Source organism: Lissotriton helveticus, chromosome 6 (genome assembly GCF_964261635.1).
Source record: "Lissotriton helveticus chromosome 6, aLisHel1.1, whole genome shotgun sequence".
In the NCBI taxonomy this organism is placed as follows: Eukaryota; Metazoa; Chordata; class Amphibia; order Caudata; family Salamandridae; genus Lissotriton; species Lissotriton helveticus.
In genome coordinates this window covers 500,053,927-500,078,751 of record NC_136067.1, presented here as the reverse complement: position 1 = coordinate 500,078,751, position 24,825 = coordinate 500,053,927, and the positions used below count along the sequence as shown (strand labels likewise).

Genomic DNA, 24,825 nt, shown 5'->3' with positions numbered 1-24,825 from the left:
ATGGGTTCAAAATCTTGGTTAATTTTTTATAAAACTCAGCAGGTAATCCACCTTCACCGCAGGCTTTACCATTTGCTAATGATCTAACCACATTCTCCAGTTCTTCTACTGGTGATACAATGTAATGCCTGGCTTGTTCAACTAAAGTGGAAATAGGAAGGTTCTTTAAGCCCTACTTCTATCAGATCTAAAATTTGTTCATGATCATATATGTTTTGTTTTTATAATTCTGAAGCACTTTATCTTGAATCCCCTGAGTATTCAAAATGTAGCTATTAGTATCTGTATCAATTAGTGCTTTAATTATATTGTCAGAAGCTTTATCCTGGGCTTGCCATGGTAAGAAACCTCCCTCATATTCCGCTTTCTTCATACTCTTGCTGCATGTATGCCCTATAACTCTGATTAATCATTTATAATAATAAGCTCTCATACCTTCCTTAGCCTGCTCATTTAAATGGTGATAATGGCTACTTTTGATATTAAAAAGGTATTTTGAGCGCATCTTGGATGATCCACTAGGCTTTGTCTTTTTACTCTTAAATCCTGCCATCTCACAATATCCTTAGATGTAAAAATCACCCTCATAGATGCTTAAAGTATCCCAAATCACTTCCAGGTTGACAGTATGCATATTGAAAATAATGACTTATGCAAGATCCACCTATATAAGCGAGAAGGCTGTTCAATATTTGCTGTGTGCATTTCCAGCATCGCATGATATGAAAAAAAAATTGGGTGGCTTACATATTGCTGGAGCACCAAATTCCATGAAAAAATCTAAGACAGCCACAGATCAATATCTGCCTGAAAAACAAGTGCAAATACATTGCATATGGAATTTTGCCCTCCGGGGTAATGAAAGCACAGGTTCTTCTTGTACTATGTTAGGACCTGGACAGTTATCTCATTACATCTTTCCCAACTCCTTGTGACACATACCTTTGAATACATCCAAAGTATTTTCAATACTTTCCCACTAACCCCTTTGCAGTAAACATGAACAGTAGTCCCAAGTCTAATGACCAAATTGCTCCACACAAAACATGGTTACAACTCTTTGCAAAATAGACCTTGTCTGTTGTTAAACTAATAGCTCATCCAAAATAACCCAACATTTGAAGCAGACTGCCTTTAAATGCCAAAGCCATTATGTATTTTGGATGCAAAATCTTACAAATATCTATTGAAATAACTATCTGAATGAATGGTGAACAAGAATCAATGACAAATTCAGGATCAGTCACCCCTATGGCAGGCCTTATCAATCCTGAAGGCAGGGTGCTGGGTTTTGTGTGAGAGGGTGCCCATGCATGAGCAGGGCCTCTCTGCAGCCTGCGGAATCTATTCTCCGGGTTTAGTCTGTAATGCAGCCAACAATATACTCGCTGTAAATGCTAACTTTGAAATGTCTGCAAGGAAGCATGTCATGTTTGGTGTCAAACACCTTGGAATCATACCTCCCCGCCAGTCCTGGCGGGGGAGGTATGATTCCACCCTCCTAGAGGGAGAAATATGACTACACCGGTACACCCGTTACCATCTTCACAGAACCCTGGCATCACGAAATGGACGCTGCCAGACACGCGTCTGCCCTCCTGCTGATGAACGAAACTCCAGTAGGGGAGGCTGTACAAAAGTTCCTCCCAGACAGGCTTTAGTGTATTGGGACTGGGTGGGTGCACTTCAAGAGTCCTTTGATGTCTGCACTGGGGACACATTTGGTGTCCCTGTGCATTGTCCAGCTCAAACCGGTTTCAGGGGCACTCAGCCCCTGCTCTGGTGCGAAACTGGACATAGAACATGGGTGTAACCACCCCTCTGTCCTGACCCTCCCATAAGTGGGTCCCCAGAGTTTGTCCCACCCCACCCCTTCCTTGGGTATAAAGTAGGAACCCCTGACTACAGGACTTTAGATTTGCCTGGATGAAACTCTGCTACAGAATCCAAGAACTTCAACTTTCTACACTTCCTTGAATGACCGAAGAATCTAACTAGGAGTAATGGAGTTACTCCCCTGCAAGGCAGGCAGCAAAGACGCATCTGTCTGGTTTGTAACTATGCAGTTCCTGAAGGACTCTGAAGACTTTTCAACACAGGAGGTGAGTTTCCAAGCTTCCTCGAGGCTGATCTACGCTCTCAGCAAACCTGAGACCAAAGCCTTCGTTGGGACTCTGTAACTCAAACCCCTGGACATTTGCAGCAGCATATGCTTTCTGGCAATCCCTGAGGCTGTGCTTTGGGCTACTTGTAGTCCAGACCCTGAGCAGTGATTCCACTGAAGATTACTGGCCTACACTCCACGAGTGACCCTTGCGCTGGTATTTAGTGATTCCTCTTGAGTTCCCTTTGCAATCCCTTGTCCATCAATTTGGTGGTCCCTGAGAAGGGTACTGTCACTTTTAATGGGCTTACCTGGTTTCTCCAGATGTGCCCTGACTCTCCATTACTTTGGGAGTCACCAGGACCCTGCCAAAGCCTTTTTACTCTCACCACGTGGGTTGCTGTTGCCAAGGCTTGTTGGTCTCCAATCCGGACACCAACCCCCCAGCACTCGACATCCTTTGTGGGACAGCTCACCTGCAGACTCTGGTTGTTGTCAGAATCTCCTGGTCCTCATGGCAGCGGAGTCAAGCTTCACTTCATCGCACCTGAAACACCCCACATTGGTGGGTATTGGTCTACCGTCCCCCTGGTCACCCTGAAGTGACCCAGACTCCTTCCCCTCTGCTTTCAGGTTCTTCACATCTCTGATCCAGGCTTGGATCACACCGGACGCTTTTCTTTTCCATGGCAGCAGCACTGTGCAGCAACTCGCTATTGAAAACAGCAATGATTCCAGACACAATTTGGCACCTATGGACCCGGCTTCCCTGGGGGAGGTAACACGAGTACTCCAGTGCTCACATGGGTGCTGCCCTTAGAACCTTCTAAGTCTAAAAGGGTTTCCTCCAAGTCCTCTCCAAAGTGTCCCTAATCTTTAGAATTCCAACTGCAACTTTCCCATAGGATTGTACGGAGCTCATGGCTGTGTTCCCACACTGCACACGTCCCCAGTGGGGCCCCTGTGTCACTACTTTGGGTGGTTCCTTGGGGTCCCAGAAATTCTACATGCTCTAGGCACTGTGTCTAGTCAAGTCGTGGTTCTTATACCACTTTCTTAGAATATGGTTTGGTCTCCCCCTGAGGCACATTGTATATTGTGCAATTTACTTATGTTCTAGTGTGTTGATATTGTGTATCTTGCTCTTGAATCTCATAAAGAGATTAGTAGAGAATGTTTAGTAATAAATACATATATTTTTTATATATACCTTGTGTGGTTCTCTTTCATTTAATATTCAAGAGGTTATAATTTGGTAAACCAAGCTTCTTTACACACCTTCAAGACTTAGCCTGACGGCTGCTCTCCATAGTTACCACTAAGATAGCTTTTAATAAAGATTGTCTTAAACCTATTCATCAATAAGGGTTGTTTGGACTTCTTGCCCACTATAACTAGTGGACAGCATATACCAGGCCAACTTCTCACACTAGGCACTTTGGAGGGAAGAACTGAGGAATGTGAGCATTTGGGATGATAAAAGGATGACAGATATATATGTATGCATGGTAAGGGGTTTAAGTATTCAGAATATGGGGATTGTGGCAGGACACATACAGATTTCACCCATGCATAATAATAACTTAGGGCCTTATTACGATGTCGGTTGGACGAGCGTCCAACCTGCATCGTAGCGAAAATCGGACCGCCCGACAAGGAGTTAGTGGTGGAGACTGAATGGCCCCAAGAGAAATGGACTGCCCTCTTCTATCAAGGACTACATGGTGAACTAAAGGATGCCCTTTCTCAATTAGTTCAACCACCACAGACCTGTGAAGAACTGATTTAACTTGCTGTTCAATTAGACCATCGGGTGCAAGAAAGAAAAGGAGATAGAACCAGAGGAGAAGCACGCTACTTTGTCCCTAGACCTCGGCCAACTCCTTAGGAGCATGCTGAAACTGGGAGTGGGTCTGAACCCATGCAAATAGGTGGAATCCGAGGCCCGCTTACTCTGTAGGAAAGAGAGAAAAGGCGGCAGCAAAAGCTCTGTCATTATTGTGGGAAAAGCGGACACTTTATTAGGGAATGCCGTGCTTGGGCTAAAGTTCCCGATAGAAATGTTGTTCCTAGAAGACAGGTGACGGTACTACAGGAGATGGAAAACTGAGGAGCCCAAGCACTGACAGGACCTCTGCCTTGGGTTCAGGATCAGAAAGGATCCCTTCCTTCCAAACCAACACGGTCCAACCATCTGTGGCACACAAGAACGTGAATGTCACTTAATGGGTCACTACAGCCAACCCTCTTAAGGTGTCAGCTTTACTGGATTCCGGAGCCACCGGGAATTTCATTGGTCAACAGTACGCATGGAACATAGGAGTTCCATATGAAAGAAAGGAAATCCCGGAGATGGTCAAAGCAGTAGACGGGAAGGCACTGACTTCTGGACCTGTCAGATTCCACACGGTTCCTCTCTCCATGCGTTTTGGTGAAGACCGTTACGAAACAATACAATTTGATCTTATAGATGCTCCACAGTTTCGCCTCATCCTCGGTATGCCTTGGTTGACCTTGCATGACCCTCTTATACGATGGACGGAACGTACTGTGTCTTTAACGTCCACCTTTTGTAAGGAACACTGTACCAATATATCCTGAATCAAGAAAACACAACCGGAATCCAGGCTAAACTACTAGCCTACGGATGTGAAGATGGAGGGTACTGCTGCGCCACAGCCCTTCCAGACGTATATGCAGACTATCAGGCGGTATTTGACAAAAAAAAGGCAACCCAGCTCCCAATTTATAGACCCTACGACTGTCGGATCGATCTTGGTCCAGGAACCAACATCCCCTGTAGCCGAGTATACGCTCTCACAGAACCTGAGACACACTCCTAAAGACCTACCTGGATGAGAACCTTGCTTCTGGATTCATTCAACACTCTACTTCCCCAGCTTCTTCTCCTCTTTTTTTTATTTAGAAGAAGGACTGTGATGAACTAAGGGTATGCATCGATTACAGAGCGATAAACAAAGTGATGATAAAAAACAGATACCCAGTACCCCTCATACCAGTGTTGTTGGACCAACTGAGAGGTGCTCGTGTTTTCACCAAGTTAGACTTTTGGGGTGCTTATCACCTAGTACGGCTCAAAACAGGAGACAAATGGAAGACGGCCTTCCAAATAAAGCTTGGACTGTATGAGTACCAGGTGATGCCCTTTGGGTTATGCAACGCCCCAGCAGCTTTCCAATACTTCATGGATGAAGTGCTGAGCGGACTTCTGGAAACCATATGTATAGTTTACATGGACGACATTTTTGTCTATTCTACCAACCTCAAAGAACACATACGCCATGTCAAAACCATTCTAGACAGGCTCAGGATACACTCGTTATTCGCCAAATTAGAAAAATGCCTGTTTCACGTTGAGGAAGTCACCTTCTTGGTATATGTCATCAACGCTCAAGGATTTCAGATGGATATGGGTAAAGTGGAAGCTAGAACCCAATGGAAGGCACCCCATCATGTAAAATCCGTACAGAGTTTTCTGGGGTTTGCCAACTATTATCGACTCTTCATCAAAGACTTTTCCAGTATCATCCACCCCATATCCAGGTTGCTGTGAAAAAATGTTCATTTTGAATAGAATCAAGAAGCCAACCATGCCTTTGAGGCATTAAAGGCCAGTTTTACCCAAGCTCTCATTTTACTCCACCCTGATCCCTGCATGCACTGGGAGGAGTGTTGCATGCACTGGGAGGAGTGTTGTCCCAACGACACCCAGACACAGGGCAACTGCATCCGGTAGCTTTCTACTCCAAGAAACTCACTCCGTGTGAGATGAACTATTCTATCAAAGAGCTACTAGCTATCAAACGAGCATGTGAGCAATGGAGACATTACCTCCTAGGGGCACATCACACAGATGAGTTATACACAGACCATCGGAACCTCCTGTTCCTAAAGACAGCTAGAGCCTTAACTCCACGCCAACTGCAATGGTTGCTCTTTTTCTCTGATTACGATTTCATCATTAAGTACAGACCTGGACCACAAAACGGTAAAGCAGACGCATTGTCCCGACAGGAGGAACCCGCAGAGCACCACTTGGATGAGGACAAGGAACCTCCAGCCATTCTCCCTGCCTCCGCTTATCCATAAAAGACCCTCGCCTTCGTTATAACACAGGATTTCCTCGAGGATGTTAAGGTGTCCGTAGCTAACATTGATAGCCTCAAGTGGATACAAGAAAACCCCGACCATAGGAGTGCCACTGGAGATCTGTTGTACCATTACCAGGCCTTGTACGTGCCACAGATTGAGCTCCAAGTACAGGTAATGACCTGGGCTCATGATTCTACGCTGGGAGGACACTTAGGGGAATACAAAACCATCGCCGGTATCGAGAGATCCTTTTGGTGGCCCCGCTAAGAAAAGTTACTAAGGAATACATAAAGAACTGCGCTGTTTGTGCCCAGGGAAAAGCGAGCCATTCCAAACCTGTGGGTTTTCTACGACCGATACCTATTCCTCCTTTTCCGTGGCACACGGTGTCAATGGATTTCATAGTTGAGATGCCCCCCTGTTAGGGCTATACCGCGATCCTGGTTCTTATCGACCGTTTAACTAAAATGGGACACTTTATTCCGTTAAAAAGACTACCTACCTCTTCCGAATTGGCAATGGTGTTCCTGCAGCATGTGGTGAGAGCACATGGGATACCTAGAATCCTAATTACAGACCGAGGAACCCAGTTCACTTCATGTTTTTATAAAGCGCTCTGCCAGACTATGAACATCGAGGCCCGTTTGTCCAACAGTTACCATCCCCAGACCGATGGAAAGACAGAGAGACTTGATCAAACCCTTGAACAATACTTAAGATGCTTCACTCTTCAGAACTCTGCCGATTGGTACCCCCTTATCTGGATGGCAGAATTTGCCTATAATAATGCTAAACATTCCACGTTAGGGTGTTTGCCCTTCTTTTGCCTCTGAGGGTTTCATCCAAACATGCTCCTCTTTGGGTGGCCAGTTGCATCCAAACATCCTTCCATACAGGAACATCATGTCCATTTACGTGCTGTCCTGATTGAAGCTAAGCACCAGTTAGCCTTATCCCAAACAGCCCAGAAACGATTTGCCGACAAGAAAAGGGCCCCCGAACCTGATTACCAAGTGGGCGATAAGGTGTGGCTCTCCACAAAGAATCTACATTTAAAAGGGGTGGGCAAGTTAGCCCCTAAATACATCGGGCCTTACGGTGTAGAAGAGATCATTAACCCTGTTCCAGTGCGTTTATCTCTCCCTCTCTCTTGGCACGTCCATCCTGTATTTACATATCTCTACTCCAACATTGCCCCGTAGGAATGAGATTACCATCAAAACACAGTCCCCTTGACATAGACGGGCAGGAAGAGTATGAGGTTGAGGAAATCCTGGACTCCTGCATTGTTAGAGGTCAATACCTAGTAGATTGGAAGGGGTTTGGGTGGAAGATAGAACTTGGGAGCCCTCTACTATCCTACACTACCCTCTTTTGCTAGAACGCTTTCATGCTAAACATCCCGGTAGGCCAGGTAAACCGCCGAGACGTCGGTCCTTGAGAGGGGGTTCTCTAGCGATCACGGCTCATCCCCTTAGAGGCAGGACTTTAGGATCTCCTTTCTTTTCCTTTGCGGGTTGCAGAATGAAAGAGTATGCATGCAATACGTGTCGGAGGCCACCGGGGGGTGCATGGAACACCATGCTCTACAATCCCCAGAAGCCTCGTGTTCTTCATACCGGAAGAGGAAACTCTGGACGAGGCTACAAAGCCCCTCCTGTCTACAGGAGCAGGGCTTGACAATTCAGTTCCAGGCTGTTTCTGAGCGTGACCGGCATTTTCTAGGTGCCGACAACGAGGATTCTTCCCCGCCTTACTACGAAGTGATTCAGGTATTTAGGTGCTAGAATATGGAAAACCGCGCTGGAGCACCTTGGCAGTTCTCCGCTTCTCCAAAATATTCAGGTTATCCAACCTTGCTGCATATATGTTTTTTCTTTGAGCGCAGGAGCGCAAACCTTGCTGCATTTATGTTTTTTCTTTCTGAGCGCTGTTGCATGTTTTGGGATACTTCCTTGTTGAGTTTGAGCATGCGCAGAAGCGCTCGTGTGTCCAGTTACCAACATTGCTGATTTTGGGGTTATGGTAGAAGCGCAGGAGCGCTCGTGTTCTTGAACCTTACCTTGCTGTTTAATGGATATCTTCTTTCTCAACTACCGCTGTGTGGCACAGACCTTCATGGGTTTATTTGCCACTGTCCTGCACTACTAGTACACGGATATTCTTGGTAAATTTCAGGGAGACCAGGTGAAGGTTCCTGAAGATATCCTCCTGGGTTATGAATGTACCTTCACATACAAAAGAAAAAACTGCCATGTTGACCTTGTGAGTTGTGAGCATTATCTAGCCTTCAAGTGTGGTGTGAAAGGTTTCTCTGTTAAACACCTAACCCTTGGTTCCTTCTCTCATCCTTACATGCAGTTCCCCCTGGTAGAAAACTCCTACACTTCTGTGATGAACATCTATGTTAGATGAAACAGTAACAGAAACAGGACTACTGTAAGCTCCTACTCCTAGCGCTAGTGCCTTGTGTTATTTTAAATCTGCCCTTCGTGTTTTTTTCGTTTCTGTGTGCTTGAGGGAATTTGGGGGGGAGCGCTTGGAAGGGAATTTGGGGGAGGGTGTCTGAATTTTGTGTTACTTTTTCGGCGGCTCTGTGAGGGTTATTGCTAATATTTTAAGACTACATTTACCTTGCGCTGAGTGTTCCTGCCTGGGGCTCATCTCCCTCGCTCCACTCCGGACACCAATTTCGGCCGGGTAGCGGCCATCTTGGACCTGACTCGCGCTATTCGCGGTCAGCGGTCCAGTTGTTGTTGGATTCTACCGGCTCTGGGCAAACCTATGTAGAGGGGCTCATTTCGATCGAACGCTGCTACTGTAAGCTCCTACTCCTAGCGCTAGTGCCTTGTGTTATTTTAAATCTGCCCTTCGTGTTTTTTTCGTTTTCTGTGTGCTTGAGGGAATTTGGGGGGGAGCGCTTGGAAGGGAATTTGGGGGGGAGTGTCTGAATTTTGTGTTACTTTTTCGGCGGCTCTGTGAGGGTTATTGCTAATTTTTTAAGACTACATTTACCTTGCGCTGAGTGTTCCTGCCTGGGGCTCGTCTCCCTTGTATCTCCCTCGCTCCACTCCGGACACCAATTTCAGCTGGGTAGCGGCCATCTTGGACCTGACTCGCGCTATTCGCGGTCAGCGGTCCAGTTGTTGTTGGATTCTACCAGCTCTGGCCACTCTCTACTTCAAAGTGCTTAGGCCGTACGCGCAGCGGGCGCGCCTAAGGCAAGCCCGTCTGCGCCCGTCAGCGCTAAGGCAGGGCTCAGGGCAAGCCATGCTGCCGGTTTGAACTCCATTCGTTACACTGATCCGCGTATTCAGTACTCCAGCGCGGCACTTAGGTCCCTGCAAAGCACATGCTGTGTTAGCGATCTTACGGCTTCCGCTGACCCAGTGAGTACTCTGGCTTGTCCAGATTGCGGCTTTCTGCCTAACATTCAGCTTCGGTCGGAGGTTCGGTGCTTAAATTCTCGTCCTCCGGCCAGCTTTAAAGCTTGCCTCATTAACTCCAGATCTCTCAAACGGCACCACACTGACATCTTTGATCTGATTTCGGACTCGGATCTTGAACTTCTTTTTGTTACAGAGACTTGGTTGGACGCTTTTTCCAACCCTATAGTCACTCTGGCCACCCCCCCTGGGTATAAAATACATCGGGTTGACCGCCCACAGGGGAGAGGGGGTGGTGTTGCTATATTATATAGAGAGTGATGGGTATTTCAGGGGGAAGCTCTCACTAATTGGATGGGTTGTGAGACTTTGGATTTCAGCCTGCAATTGTCACCCCACTTCACCTTGGGCGGCTCCCTACCCTACCGCCCACCAGGTGCGGCGGGCGCCTTTCTGTACTCCTGCGGTGACATCATAACAGAGAGAGTCCTAAGGTTTTCTAACTTCCTTTTGCTGGGTGACCTTAATTTACATCTTGACTCGGTAGAGTAGACGGACGCCGCTGACTTCCGGTATATTCTCCAGTCAGTTATGCTCTCCCAGTGGGTGAGTGTTCCAACCCATAAGGGGGGCCATACGCTGGACCTTATTTGTTCCAACTTTACGGTTTTGGTCCAAAATCCCCTCCCGGTTACATGGTCAGACCACTTTCCAGTATTTTTTTCGTGGACGGCCTTGAAAGGTCGCCATGTACCATCCAGCCACCGCGCCCCGAAGGTCAGTAAGATTGATAGGGCGCTGCTGAGTGCCAAGTTGGTGGCTTCGCGCCCGACACTTGGTAGCACCCTTCCGGAGAACGTTACTAGGTTCTCGAATTGGATTAGTGACGCTGTCACTGGCCTCTCGGCTTCTGGTCCCCGTAAGCTGGGGAGAGAAACCCCTTCCAAACCTTGGTTCAACACAGAGTTGAGGGATCTCAAACACTCTTGTAAGGTTTTGGAGAGAATTTGGAGGGCCAGTGGCTACTGTCCTGTGGCCAAACAGGCTCTTAGGGACAAACAGAAACTGTATTATTCAGCCATCTCTGTGGCAAAAAGCACCTTTTTTGCCGGGCGCATTGACAGGGCTAACAATAATGCAAAGGAAATCTTTGCTATTGTGCAGAGATTTGTGGCGCCGCGTGCACAGGAGGTAGTGGTCACGCCCTCAGTCATCTGGGCAAATACTCTGTCCAATTATGTCAGGGAGAAAATCAGGGATATCCAAGCCTCTTTTCCAAAAAACCTGATGCCTCCCTGGCCCCAGCGGCGGCTTAGTGTGGCGAAGGACCCAGATCATTCCTTCTCGACTTTTTGCCCCATTGACCTTTCGGCCTCTCGTAAAATTCTCGGGGCATTCAAATCTGGTTCCCCCAACGGTCCTTGCGTGGCTCGGCTGTTGGCGAACCTAGCCGATACGGTTAATCTGGAAGTTAACATTCTGATTAACCAGTCGCTTCGCGAGGCACACGTCCCGCTTGCTTGGAAGCAGGCCCTCTTGGTTCCATTACTTAAGAAGCCCACCCTCGACCCCTCGCTTCCCGGTAATCACAGACCCATTTTGCTTTTGCCTAGTTTGGCCAAGGTCTGTGAAAAGGCGGTCACCTTGCAGCTTACCAACTATGTTACGATGTCGGGCGCGCTACATCCTGCGCAATCGGAGTTTCGGGCCACCCATAGTACGGAATCTGCACTGTTGGATGTGGTTGAGTCTATAAGGGACTGTTTGGATGCCGGCGGGAGAGCAGCTCTGGTGATGCTGGATCTCTCGGCGGCATTCTACACGGTCCCCCACTCCCTCCTCCTGGATTGACTCTCTGAAATCGGCATTGCGGGTTCGGCGTGGAGCTGGCTGCAATCCTTTTTAGAGGATAGGTCACAGCAAGTCTGGCTCCCTCCGTTTGCCTCGTTCCCCTCCCCTCTTTCCACTGGTGTGCCTCAGGGCTCTTCCCTTAGCCCCCTTTTGTTTAACATCTTTGTGACTCCCCTGGTTTATCTGGCGGAGTCAATGGGGGCTAGGGTGATGGCCTATGCGGATGACACGCAGTTATTGTTTACCTGGAGAAGGGGCGATGACTCGGTCAACACGGCTCAGCGCTGTCTTTCCACTGTGTTTCGCTGGTTGGCCAATGCACAACTTAAGTGCAATGAGGAAAAGTCTGAGGTGCTCCTGTTTGGAGCCTTTCCTGCGGATTTCTGATCCAGACTGTGGCCAACTGACTTTCCACCCCCCCAATCTGACAAGGGCCTTGCTAAAAACTTGGGTGTCTGGTTCGAGGAAAATTAGAATTTTGCGACACATGTCAAAAAAAGTTACAGGGATCTGTTTTGGCATACTTAAAACTCTGCGCAAATTCCTCCCTCTTTTGCCGGATGAGGCGAAAGAAACTGTAGTTAGGGCATTGATTCTCTCCCGGTTGGATTATTCCAACGCACTTTTAGTGGGATGCCCAGGCTACCTGATAAAAAAAACTACAGGTAGTTCAAAATGCGGCTGCGCGTCTTCTGCGGGGTCTTTCTTCCAGGCAGAGCGTGCGGGTCCTTCTTCGCCACATTCATTGGCTCCCTGTTGAGGCCCGCTTGAAATTTAAAATGCTAGTGATTGTCCATCGGGCCTTGTATGGATTGGGCCCACTATATCTACAGAAGCGCTTTTTGTTCTATATTCCTTCTAGGACTCTGCGGTCTTCGGACCAACTTCTTATTCAGAACCCGCGCTTTTTACGCCAGAGGCTGGGGGGCTGCTCTTTCACTCGTAAGGCTGGTTTAGCTTGGAATGAGCTTTCTCTTGCTCTTAGGAGGATTGCGGATCCGGCTGTCACTGGCGTAACGAAAAGTGAGGGGGCCTCCCTGCACGGTACTTAGAGGGGCCCCCTCCGGGCTCAATCAAGAGCTCTCCGGCCACAGTGCAGTGCTGAGGGGGCCCCTTGGAGCTAGAGGCCCCCCCCCGCACTGCGGCGGCTGCGTGGGCCTGTGTTACGCCCCTGCCGGCTGTCTTTAAAAAGAACCTAAAAACATTATTATTTTAAGTCCATTTTCCTGTTTAGCTGGTAGGGGGTTTAGGGTAGCAGCGCCGGGATACTCTTAGTAGCTGAGCGCTTTAGAAATGTAGTATAACATAACATAACATAACATAACTAGAGGAGCTGTCCATCCGGCAGTGTTTCTTATTTTATTCACTTCCCTTTTCCCCGGGGTGCATTGACGCATAGTGGTGTTAGCTTCACTCTTTGTGTGGGTGCGTCCAGGGGAAGAAGGTGGGGCTTTCTGCATACCATTGTTCCTGCTGACGTCCTTCCAAGGTTAGTGGTTGCTTAGCACTGATACTACTGGCATCGCGACATACACCCATTGTTCCCTGTAATATGTGCTCATGCGCGTGCGTGCGCACATTGCCTTTCCTCAGTGCGCACACTATTATGCAAAGCGCGCAAATCTCTACTTCATGTCAGATTGAGAACATTCACCAGCCACAGCCTTTAAACTGTGTGTCGTTGGTGATAAGTACAGTCTTTTGTATGGCGGCGAAGTGCAGTGCTCAATTACAACGCATGGTGGAGCAGTAGTTACGGGCTTTGAGGTTAGGCTTGCCATAGGACTGTGGAATGCCTTAACAAAGTCTGGAGCAGGTGGCAGTTAAGCGCACCATTTTCGCTTTTTGTGTCAGAGGGCCTGCACGGATTCACCAAAAGTCTGCACGATTTGTAGCATGCACGCGCTCCAGGAAACAATGGTTTATTTTTTCATGATGAATTCTAAGCTTGAAAGTCCTTGTCCCACTACACAATTGTTTGCATTTTAGAATCGGAACTGCTTTCCAGTTGCATTTTCGACCGTGCATAATACAAATGCCTTGTGTTAAGCTAGTCCAGTCCACATAGTGCTGTCCATGTCTTCTCTCCCATTGCCCCCTACCACATACATTCATGTACTGAATGGCCACCGAGACTGCTAAATATAAGATAAAATAATGAAATTGTAGGGTTTTACAATCGGACTGGCAGTTGGGCTCAAGGGATATGTACAGAAACTCTGCCCACGATAAAGAAGTTAGTAAATATTGCAACTTTCAGAATACCACTACTGATTTTTTACTGATTCTTTAATGTTTTCTTTGTTTAACTTGACAACACATGATGGTTTCCTGTGTTCTTTTTAATGGCGTTGCGTTGTGCTGTATGTGTTCAATCAGGGTCAGATTTGGTGCAGTCGCACCTTCCACTGCATGTGCCAGGCGCTGCGGATTTCTTTGAGTGTCCAACAGTCTTCAAGCAATAATAAAAATGTCACAATAGCTCTGGTGATTAAGCTCCTGCTGGAGAAGCATAGTTTTGTCTACTGGCAGCTTCAGCCTACTTGTTCTTCAGCACTGATTTCAGTCTCCAAGAATGAAATCTTGATTCTATGCGTTAATGTGGGTCAGTGCTGAGCTATCCAAGGGTTCTCATTAAAACTGTTTAGTAGGCCTTTTTAAAACAAGTCTTTCAAGGGAATCTTGTCTATTTACACAAAATGCAATGATATCTTTTTGCTGTAAATAACGTTTTGGGAGAAAAGAGCACATGTGGACATCAGTGTTAGCTTAAGTGCAAGCGCTGGTTAAATCTGCCTTAGGTTGGCGCTAAATAAAAGTGCCCAAACATAAATCTGGTGGCTAAATTGCACTGTGGGCAACTAGGAACTCTAGGATCAATCCATATTTGACCAAATAGTGTGACACTGCTCAAATACTTTTTCATTGAGCAACCTGTTTGTTCTTGATCACATATGATAGCATGTCTAAAAACTTTCATTCAGAATGTGGGCTGAACAGAAAAAGTATTGTGTTTAATTATTTGCCTATACAATTTGCTAAGGAAAACTGGAGTAGGGAAGGAATAGATATCCAAGTTTTCACTATCACTTCTGTCCCATCACAGTCCTGCTGTTGGAAGACTCTTAGCAAAGGCTCAACTGTTCTACATCTGTTGGCTTCCTTCTTTTCCTCTAACACACTCTTTGGTAACACAAGAATCACTACGCTAAAAATGTGCAGGATGGGCTTGCAAGAGCACATGGCACAGTGCAGCATCCCAATATAAGGTGTTGCCAGACCCACTGGAATTATGCTATTTGCGAATGCAATTGACAAAATTGGGATGCATCATGTTTTTCGCATTTTAGAAATCGCAATCATGTTGCGATTTTTAAAATTGCGATTTCTAAAATTGCAAATAGGGAGAGGTAAATTACCATGAAGTTCACCTTCATGGTAATTTGCGAAAACTTTCAAAAATGTACAAAAGTGCATTTTTGAAAGTTTCATTTTACACACACACATGCCCTTGGGGCATGTGTGTGTGAAAAATGCACTTAAAGTTATATTTCAGGGGTGCGGGGGGTCCTTTGGACCTCCCCTGCACCCTTGAAATTGCATTCTCAATTTGCAATTCGCAAATTGCGAATCGCAAATTGAGAATGACTTCCCATTCATTCCTATGGGCCTCTAGGCCCATAGGAATCAATGGGAAGGGATTCCTTAATTGCGATTCGCAAATTGTGAATCGCAATTAAGGAATTTTAAGAAATCGCAAAAGAAATTGCGATTTCTTGATGTATAGCCTTTTGCGATTCCTTAATTTTCGCAATTAAGAAATCGCAAACGGCAACAATGATGCATGTGGCCGTTAGTGTATTATGTAGTTAAAGGGCTTTTCAGTCGAAGGTCCTCCTTTAGTCTCCTGTTTTGTCATTCACTTATTTATTCCAACTATTTCAGCATTCATCGTGGGGCAATGAGTCAGTTCTCTTCAGCCATTGGCTGACGTCACTGTAAGTTACAACATGCTGCCATGTCAGAAGGAGCACAGCCACACAAACAGTAGTTCTTTTCCTGTCGCAAACTAGTAATGAGTGTTTTTGCAGACTATGAAATATTTATGCTTTCAACCATTTTTGTTTGATTGATGAGGGCACACCAGTGTATCAAATAAAAAACTTTTGTAAAACCAAAGTAGAGTAAACTATTCATGTCATGATGGTCTGTATCCACATCGCAAAAATGTCTCAAGACCCTGCTAAATAGAGATATATGTGTGAAATGCACTAGTTTTCATTCTAAATTGTAAACAAAAGTTCTCAGTGGTAATTGCCACAGATGAATATACTCGTGTGCAGCACTTGCATGCTTAGTGCACATAGCCTTGGCTGCAGCATACAGAGATATTGCCCTGCCACACACAGAGGAAAACATTTAGAGGGTACATTGGTTACACCCCATGTAAAATTGCCCATGGTGCAAGCCCTTTGAATTAATATAAGTGGCAAATCACAAATGGTGCTCAGGAATATGCCTGTAAACACAGGAATGTCACAGGTTCCCAGGATACTTTTGGAAATAGTTGTGAATTCCTAAAATTCAGAAATCTACACCCTTACAAAGAAGTATACTTGCTGGTGAAGGCCTGTAGTTGTCACAATTTTTATATGAACCCGGCACTATATATTTTTGTACATCAAAGGAAAGAGAAAGGGAAACCCTGTTGGAGGTGGAGGAGTGAATAAGGGGTCTGTGCACCTTTTTGAGTTTCGCCTGCACAGCCCCCGCACTGTGCTTGAGAAATCTATTGTATTCAATAATATATTAAAATGGGCTAGCATCCCGCCCCCTTGCTTTCATTGGTTCCTGTGCTTGTTACTTATTTTTCCTCCATTTCTATTGGCTTTAACATAGTTTCCTGCATTTACCAATTCTATTTCCTCGTGCGCTTCTATCAGTTTCTCGTCGCAGAAGAACTGGTGCCTTCCATTGTTGGGAAACTTTGTTTTTAATGCTATGGCCATTTACGTTTTCTTGCTGCATGCATTTATCTCGTATTTTATTTTAACTTTTTTGGCACGCAATTCAAGAGTGACTCTGAACCTATGGCGAGACTCGAAGCTGGCTCCCCAGCTCTAAGGTCGGCAGTTGTGGCCATTAGGCCACATCCTCTGTTTTACCGTTTTTTTAGTTAATCTGTAGCACTCAAAACGAGTGCACGTTTTTGCAGACTGTTCTTCACCCATTGCAAACTCCAACATTGCTGGCATTCATTGCTAGCTGTCATACCATGCCCTACCCTTTACTTTCACCCACAACCCCTGCCTTGTTATTGCTTGTTTATTTAGCAAGCTTGTCATCCTCTGTATTCACTTTTTCTTCTATCCGTGGGTTATAACCCTTTGGAAACAAAATGTATGGCCTGGTGCACTTTTACACCGCTCTTGGGCCTGCAAAAGAATTTGTCCTTTTCCAAGTGGGCCAGGCCCATTTATATCAACACTGGAGTCTGTCCTTTTGCATGTGAGTTATTGGGCAAAGATTAGCTCGCCTTGTTATATCCTACATCACTTTAATGCTGACGGTGGCTGTTCGATCCCTGGCCCTGAGTAGATTTTATAAATATATCTTTTATTACTGTGTCTGCCCTGTTTTTATTTTGGGATTTTCATTAAGTCCATTACTTTTTAAAATTTCCCTGACTATGGCTAATGTCTCTTTGAAAGCTAAATGCAGTGCCGGGTGCACTCACGCACTGCTCCTTGTCCCATTAGAAGGCTTTTCCTTTCCAAGTGTGCCACGCCCCTTGTCCCTCCCATCGGCACGCCTGTTTGCCAGAATGATGCGTGATGGAGCATCTGTATCTACTTTGTGCCGCTCAGTTGAGCCGGTGGGCTCTTCCTTCATTATTGCGGATCTCTGATTGAGAGACTGCTTTTTAGGTTTCCCCTGTACATCGTTTCGCTGTGCTTGTTAGGTTTCGCCTGCATAGCGCTTGCGCTGTTTTTTTAGGGTCCCCTGCACAGCGCTTGTGAAATCTATTGTTTTTAATATAACTTTAAAGGGGGCTAACATCATGCCTCCTCTCTTTCCTATGCTTGCCACTTACTTTTCCTCCCTTTCTTTTGGCTGTAGCATATTTTCCTGCATTTGCCAATGCTTTTTGCATAGTCCAACACATGATTTTCCAGAATACATGTTTATTTATGAAAACTTTGCAATTTTGGAGATTTATGTTATTGAAATGTATTAATTTGGCCTTGGATTGTACCTTCCAGTGCCCACTTGGGTGGGATGTTTGCCTGCGAATGCCCAGCTCTTTCTCACATTCAAATGCAAATTCTGGGGGCCGCATCTGGATATTGGTCACTTACGCGTACATCTTAAGTGTTGTCTTCAGCCATAAAGGCAACATCTAGAGCATTGTCTAGTTATCGAGATTACGGTTACACAGGCTGCGAATGGAAGGGGCGCTGAACAAATGTTTTGTTAGTTACATACAGTAGGTAATACCGGCATTCTAACCTGCTTTTAGGTGCTCCCATTCTAATGTTTGAAATGTGTCCACACTTTGGTGCAGAACAAACAGGTGATTGTTCAGATAACCTCAACGGCATGTTAAAACACTAAACTGTCCCTGCTCATTGTTTTACCCACCCCCTTTATATTACTAGCAGATACTGCACAATATATTGCCTTTCTCAGTAAACAAGTCATAACACTTTACGGACTTTCCTAAACTCATATTGCACAACTGTTCACCAAGCTAAAATGTAGAATATTTTTCTTATAAATAATCACATAGGCAAAAATTAATGCATTTACCAATGCTTGTTCTATTTAGTGGGGATGGGGGCTGCTGAAGATGAACACAGATTTAGGAGGTTAGGTATGTTTTGAGGTGGGACAAAATTTGTATGAGTCCCACATGACTCCTCCACACTCTCCCTGCATATCTAGCCCACCGGGTTGTTTCAATTGAAGATTGCAAATCAGGAGGTATCTATGTAATATAAAACTGCAGATGAATAGGTAACACTACATGGGTGGTTCCACCTAAGGGTTCCAAGTGACAAAATTGTCAACTTAAGCTTCATATGTATTGCGCTGATTCATATAGAATTTGCTTATGGTTACCCATTGAATACTCCTGACTTACTTATGAATTTCAAGAGTAAACCAGATACTCCTGCCTTACAACTGAACTCATAGAGTAAGCCATGAGTGAGCCATTAGTATTCACAAGAGTAAGTCATGCCTACTCAAAGCAACATCTTTATGAGTCAGATCCCCCATCTTAAATGCCACTTCACTTGGAACTCCTAATAGTTGATACATCTACCGAGACAATTTTATAGTTTGAAAGATGCAGCTTAAGATGTCATGGCACCATGCCATTTCTGGTTTCCATTTGGTATTTTTGCTTTTGTTAGTTTTGAACATAGCTGAGGAATGAGCACTGTCCATAATCGGTTGTGTTCTTTTCCCTTGAACACAAATATTATTATTATTATTATTATTATTATTAAAAAGTATTTATTGAGCGCACGGACACCAGGCTGTTTCATGGCGCTAAGAACGACGGAGAGAAAAGGGGGTGCCGAGTTACGCATAGGCCTGCCGAAACAGATAAGTTTTGAGTGAACACCTGAAGAAAGTGTAGCTAGGAGAATGTCTGAGTTCACTCGGGAGTGAATTCCATAACCTGGGGGCCAAAAACGCAAAGCGAAGGCCAACATGTTTTTTCCGCTTGAATGCTGGGATGGTAAGCAGGTTATGGTGGGAAGAACGCAGATCACAGGAAAGGGTGTACCGGTGAATTCTAGAGGCTACGAAGGCAGGGCCTTGGTCGTATATAAGTGATGCCCCGTAGTAATATGCTGACAGAGTAAAAAGGCATTTCGATATTGTAGCTATTCTAATTACAGTAAAACCACAGATTATCTTTCCTTTAAAATATGAAATCCCTACTTCTCATAGCAATTTATTATTATTATTATTATTATTATTATTATTATTACCATTATGTTATTATTATGATCAATGTAATTTTTGCATTAACTATTACTTTAATATTACAACACCATTGTGACTTTCCTACTGTGAAAGTGTGTGTATGCATTTGTGTGTATGAGTGTGTGTGTGTGTGTGTGTGGGTGTATGGGCATGTATAACCTAGGCTGAGAGGACCGGTTAAGTCCTCATAGCATGGGTAAAAGTTCCTTGATGGAACCACGTATGCGATTATATAGCATGCCTAAACAACGCAGTCTTTATTATGACCACGTCTTTACCACGCATTCCTTTACCACACATGCCTTTACAACCAATTTCATTGTAAAGGCATGATTGGTAAAGGCATATGTGTGGTAAAAATTGCACCCCAGCCCTAAGCCATGGGCCCTAAAACCCAGCGCCCAGTACTGCAAAGGACCCCAGCCCCAGCCCTAAAAACTAAACCAATCCCCCACCTGGAGTCCTAAAACCCAGCCACCAGTCCTAAAAACCTATCCAAGCCCACACCCTGAGCCCTAAAACCGGCCCATAGCCCTAAAACCTACCTTGCCCCCCCTGTCCTGAGCCCTAAAACCCAGCCCTAAAAACTACCCCAAAACTAGCCCCCCAGCCCTAATTAACAAGCTGATACTGATCCTTCTTACTTTTCTCCTCCATTCTCGCTATCTGGTCTTTATCTAAAATGCTGACTGCCTTTACCATGCATATGAGTGGTAAAGTCAAGCGCGGTAAGGCTTGTGGGGTAACGGTACGCATGGTTCCACCCACACACATACCCCCAAAAAAGTACCAACTGATGACTGATAAGATGTAAGCCTGGTACAGAGACCCCAGAATTAAAAGTTTAGGAGAAGCCCAATTTTCACATGACTACACCAACAAAGTGATTACCAAACCTAGTCTAATGCAAATATCCAAAGTAATGACTAATGGTCTTAGAAAGGTGGAAATGTCCTCAAAGAAGGCCACTTTTAGGAATAAACTTCTCATTGTCTTTAAATTCATTAAAATTTAAGAACTACTCCTGGAAAGCTGTAATTGTCGCAGCGTCCTAGGAATGTTCACCAGGTTAGACATTTACACAATGGATATGAACCACATCCATATTTCGAATGGTTAATGTAGCAAACATATAATTCTGAATGGGCAAATATTATACATAAGTACCTATACACTCACTAACATTTTTTTCTACACAGGCAAACATTTGCACCCATAGAGAAACCACTTCCACTACACCTTCACCAATAATGGGGTGTAATTGTCCTATTACAATCCCTGATAATAGATTTACCCTTGATAGGAGTAAATGTCATGCGTTTATAAGCGGTGAAACTCCCAGCATGGGCTTTTGTAGACGATTCCAAATTCTTCTCAACAGAAAACACTGAAAAAGTATGCCGGGGGCATGCCACTATCAGCATGAGAGGGGTTAGTATTGTACCTAACAATCAACAAAAACACTGGGTACAAAAAAGGCACAGGGATGTGATGTGGTGAGAGTAGAGGCAACTTGAGCACCAGTAGGCAGAATGGACATTAAGGGAGAAGTTCCAATCGAAACCGAGAAGAGAGTTTGCAGGATGACTTAAGGACAGAGCATTGAGGGTGGCATAATTGAGAGAATGTGGGGCGTGGTCTGTAGCGATATTTTAGACAGCCATGATTTATGATTTCAGTGAGGCATTGTAAATGTTGTGGCTTTGTGTTTCATAAATTTGGAAAATATGGCAGATAGTCCCGGGAGGATGGTTAAAATGAAGATAGTGGGGGAATAGTAGGTCTAAACGTGTGTGGAATTACACAGACAAAAGAAGGAGTTACAGGGTAATAATCAGTAGGGTCAAAGGAGGGTGTGGTTTATGGAGCCATGAAGCTAAAGCTGTGCAAAAACGTAAGGTCAATAGAGGACTCAGGCATATTGATACCAATGTCAAGAGATAATTAGAGGATGGAGTGATCAGCAGAAGGAGAAATAGCAGGGCATCCCATCCTATGTGGTACAGTGTGTAGGCAGTGGTAACCAGTGTTTGAGAACATGTCACAATCAACTCAACATCCGCTGATGATGAGGTATATGGAAAAGTAGTACAGGCGCTGAGCCTAGAATCAAACTTCAATTGATATGAATATTTAGGGGAAAACCACAGAATCAAGACACAGTGGAGAGGCCAGAATATCGGTCAGTTCAGGTCTACATAGGCTTCGCAAAGTGTTCCCAGATAGTGTCAAGATTTCAGGGTGGTTGTTAAGTTTGTACATTACAAGTTCATGTGTAGTCATAGGCCTAATTCCCACAAAGTGGGTTAAATATGTCAGCAATGTAATGCCTAAGTCCAGTAGAAACCAAAGGTGCAAATTCGTTTATCTAAGAACATCCATGTCTCCTGGGAGAGTGCTCCACGTTTACAAGTAGCGTGGGCATGTACGCTACATATACACGTGGAGAACTCTCCCAGGAGACATGGAAGTTCTTAGGTAAATGAATTTGCACCTTTGGTTTCTACTGGACTTAGGCATTACAGTGCCCAATGGATGAATCTACATACACCGTTCAGTTCTGTGAGAAAAGGGGTGAAAGGTCCAGATCCCTTACTGGCCATATATTGAGCTTGGAATTTGTTTTATGATACTTGCCCTTGACAGGGGAAAAGCCCCTAACCCCTAATTTTTGGACAAGGTTCAAAGTGGTTGTAAGTGCCAAGATTCTTTAAAATTCTTACAGAAAAATTATTTCAGTCAGACAAAACTCATTTTATTCAAAGTTTCTTTAAAGTATATTCACTCTATCCATGAGAGTGAGTGAGAGACAGCCAACACGTGTTTCACCCCTTTGCATGGCCATCCAGCCTGGGGCTTCCTCAGAGCGTTCAGTACCTGGATATATCGATAGTATCTGTACAAGTTATTATGGTATCTATTCAAAATCACGTGCGTAAATGCCAGTATCATCAAGTCTGTCTGAAAAAGGATGAAACACATGTTGGCTTTTTGTCTTTAAGCTGTGTATCCAACTGATCGTTGCTCTGAACAACTGTATTGGATTGTGGATGGTAACCAATCCTTTCCTTGGAGCACCATTTATACTCTTGTTTTGCTATATACATTCCCCCAAATAAGAGTGCAGTGCACACACGTTTTGCTTTATACCTGGCTACCATATCTCTTCACATTAAATATGTCAGCAGTAATAGTGTCTTCCAAAGTCTTTGAATACACAGTCATCGGAAACCAGTTTTTTGACTGCGTGGTTGGACCTGTACAATCCAACATGTCAGTAAGCATCGCTAAACAGGTTGTTATTGGAACGTGCGACCCACAGAACACCCTCATGGATTATCCACGGCTGGGAACAAAATTGTGTTATGATGAGTGTTAGAAATTGGGGTATCGGTTGAGTAGAGTGTGAGCTCTGGTCAAACAGCCACCGCAATCCCTGACAGGGTAAGGCACAAGCAAAATCTCAAATTAACCTCTGATCAGCTCTCTAGTAGCTTGGAACAGAGCAATCAGGCTTAATCTAGAGGCAATATGTAAACTATGTATGCAACACTTCAAACGGTAAAAAAAGTAATTCCACTGAAATTCTAAATAGACAGTCTGATGTAAAATTAAACGTGGTCCTCTGGTTAGTACTGTGTGTTAATTAATCCATTTAGAATTGAACTTCACTGAAACTGATCGACTTCTGGAACTGTCGATAGTGGCAACAAAAGGAGAGATTTTTCATGTAATAAGCAGTTTGCATTGTGTATTGTGGCATCAGAGTATTAGCGCTCAAATCTGTGAATCACAACCTCATTCCATAAAGTTATACATAGTACTGAGGCAACAGTCCAACAGTGGCAAAGTGTGGTGCTGCGGTCACTAATGCATGGAAGTAAATTGGGTCCCAACTCCTTGTTTTGTAGTAAATAAACAGCTACTACGTGGGGCACCGAGTACGTATAACACCTCTTGACCCAGGTGCCACTGCACCTGTTGCACTGCGGATATCTAGGATCCTGGCTTGTTTTAAACGTGATGCAAAGATTTTTAAACAAGGATCATAAATACTTTAGTCACTGGAAGTGGATCCCTTTTTGTCAGGCATGCCAAACATTCTATAGAGAACACAATATCATATGTTCTAGCCTTCATCGTTTGTCACTGTGCCTGTGCAGAAATATGAGTTATTTTAATTCTTTCGTACTTACCCCAGATGCCATTCCGTGAAAGTCATGTCTTAGCTCCTTTGTAGAAACGATTTCCTATTAAAAGTACACAAAGAAAGAAGTAATTTGCAAGCAGTTCAGCGGTAAACGAAGCAGACATTTTCAGGTGCTGGTTTACGCAAAACAGCACATGCTACGGACCCAAAAACTTTATTAATCTATTATGAATGGATAAAAAAGGTCCTTAGTATTTTAGAAACACTGCACATAGAACTATAGGGTTGGTAGACCTTAGTAGAATATACTTGCCTTATTGCGTGCTAATGTTGCTACTGCTCTTTGTTTGAAACACACAATTCAGAATGCACTTAAACCCCAATCATTGTTTTAATGAGTGCAATGTTGTCACTGTGTGTAAGAACAGGTTTAAACTGCCTTATTATAAGTTGCGATTGCTCCAGTGATGCTCTAACTCGAGAGTATAATGGACGTGTGAGAGTTTTTCAGTGTATATACACACACAGTGCTTTAAAAAAATATAACCTCACGTTCGAGTATATTTCTGTTGTCTGTCTGTTGTATGACGTGGTAGCTCGTTATATAAGTGTGGTCTCAAATTGTGGAGCATACGACCCCCAGATCTTCGACTACTGCACAAACAATCTGCTTTGGTTAGTCTTCAAAAACACTCGATTTTTGTTCTGGAACATCTGCATTGCCTTTTCAGTCATAATTTCCCTTTCTTTTCCTGCCTGCCCTTAGCTCGTTTCGCGCTGCGATGCTGTTGAGCGACTATCCCCCCGATTCATCAAAGTCATGTTTTGCGAGTCCTTCATAGCGAATTTTAAGGATTCGCTATTAAAGACTCGCAAAACGGGATGCATGTAGAAATCGCAATATTTTTAGCCATTTCTACTGCTTCTTTATTTGCGATTCGCTAATTGCTAATCGCAAATAAGGAATGGCTTTCCCATTCATTCCTATGGGCCTTTCATTCCTTATTTGCGATTAGCAATTAGCGAATCGCAAATAAGGAAGCAATTTCAAGGGTGCCAGGGTGTCCAAAGGACACCCTGTTGCACCCCTGAAATGGTAATGTACACTGGTGTTGCGCACACACATGTCCCAAGGACATGTGTGTGTGTAACATACAACTTAGAAAAATGCACTTAAGTGCATTTTTCTAAGTTTTTGCTATTTACCACGTAGTTAGACT

The 24,825-nt window shown here is 44.5% G+C and overlaps 1 protein-coding gene and 1 long non-coding RNA gene across 12 annotated transcripts in view; one reads left to right on the top strand and one right to left on the bottom strand.

Annotated features, from left to right (window-relative positions):
- The window catches only part of MLIP (muscular LMNA interacting protein), a 1,868,253-nt gene that overhangs the window by 1,495,561 nt on the left and 347,867 nt on the right, over window positions 1-24,825 (bottom strand). For all 11 annotated transcript variants that reach the window (XM_078647952.1, XM_078647955.1, XM_078647953.1 and 8 more), the window contains exon 2: window positions 23,652-23,705. In XM_078647952.1, the coding sequence (XP_078504078.1) occupies window positions 23,652-23,705 (54 nt within the window). The remainder of the gene's footprint in view (window positions 1-23,651; window positions 23,706-24,825) is intronic.
- The window catches only part of LOC144762713 (uncharacterized), a 264,788-nt gene continuing 247,812 nt past the window's right edge, over window positions 7,850-24,825 (top strand). Inside the window, exon 1 of the long non-coding RNA XR_013596131.1 lies at window positions 7,850-7,989. This is a non-coding gene — a long non-coding RNA (uncharacterized LOC144762713). The remainder of the gene's footprint in view (window positions 7,990-24,825) is intronic.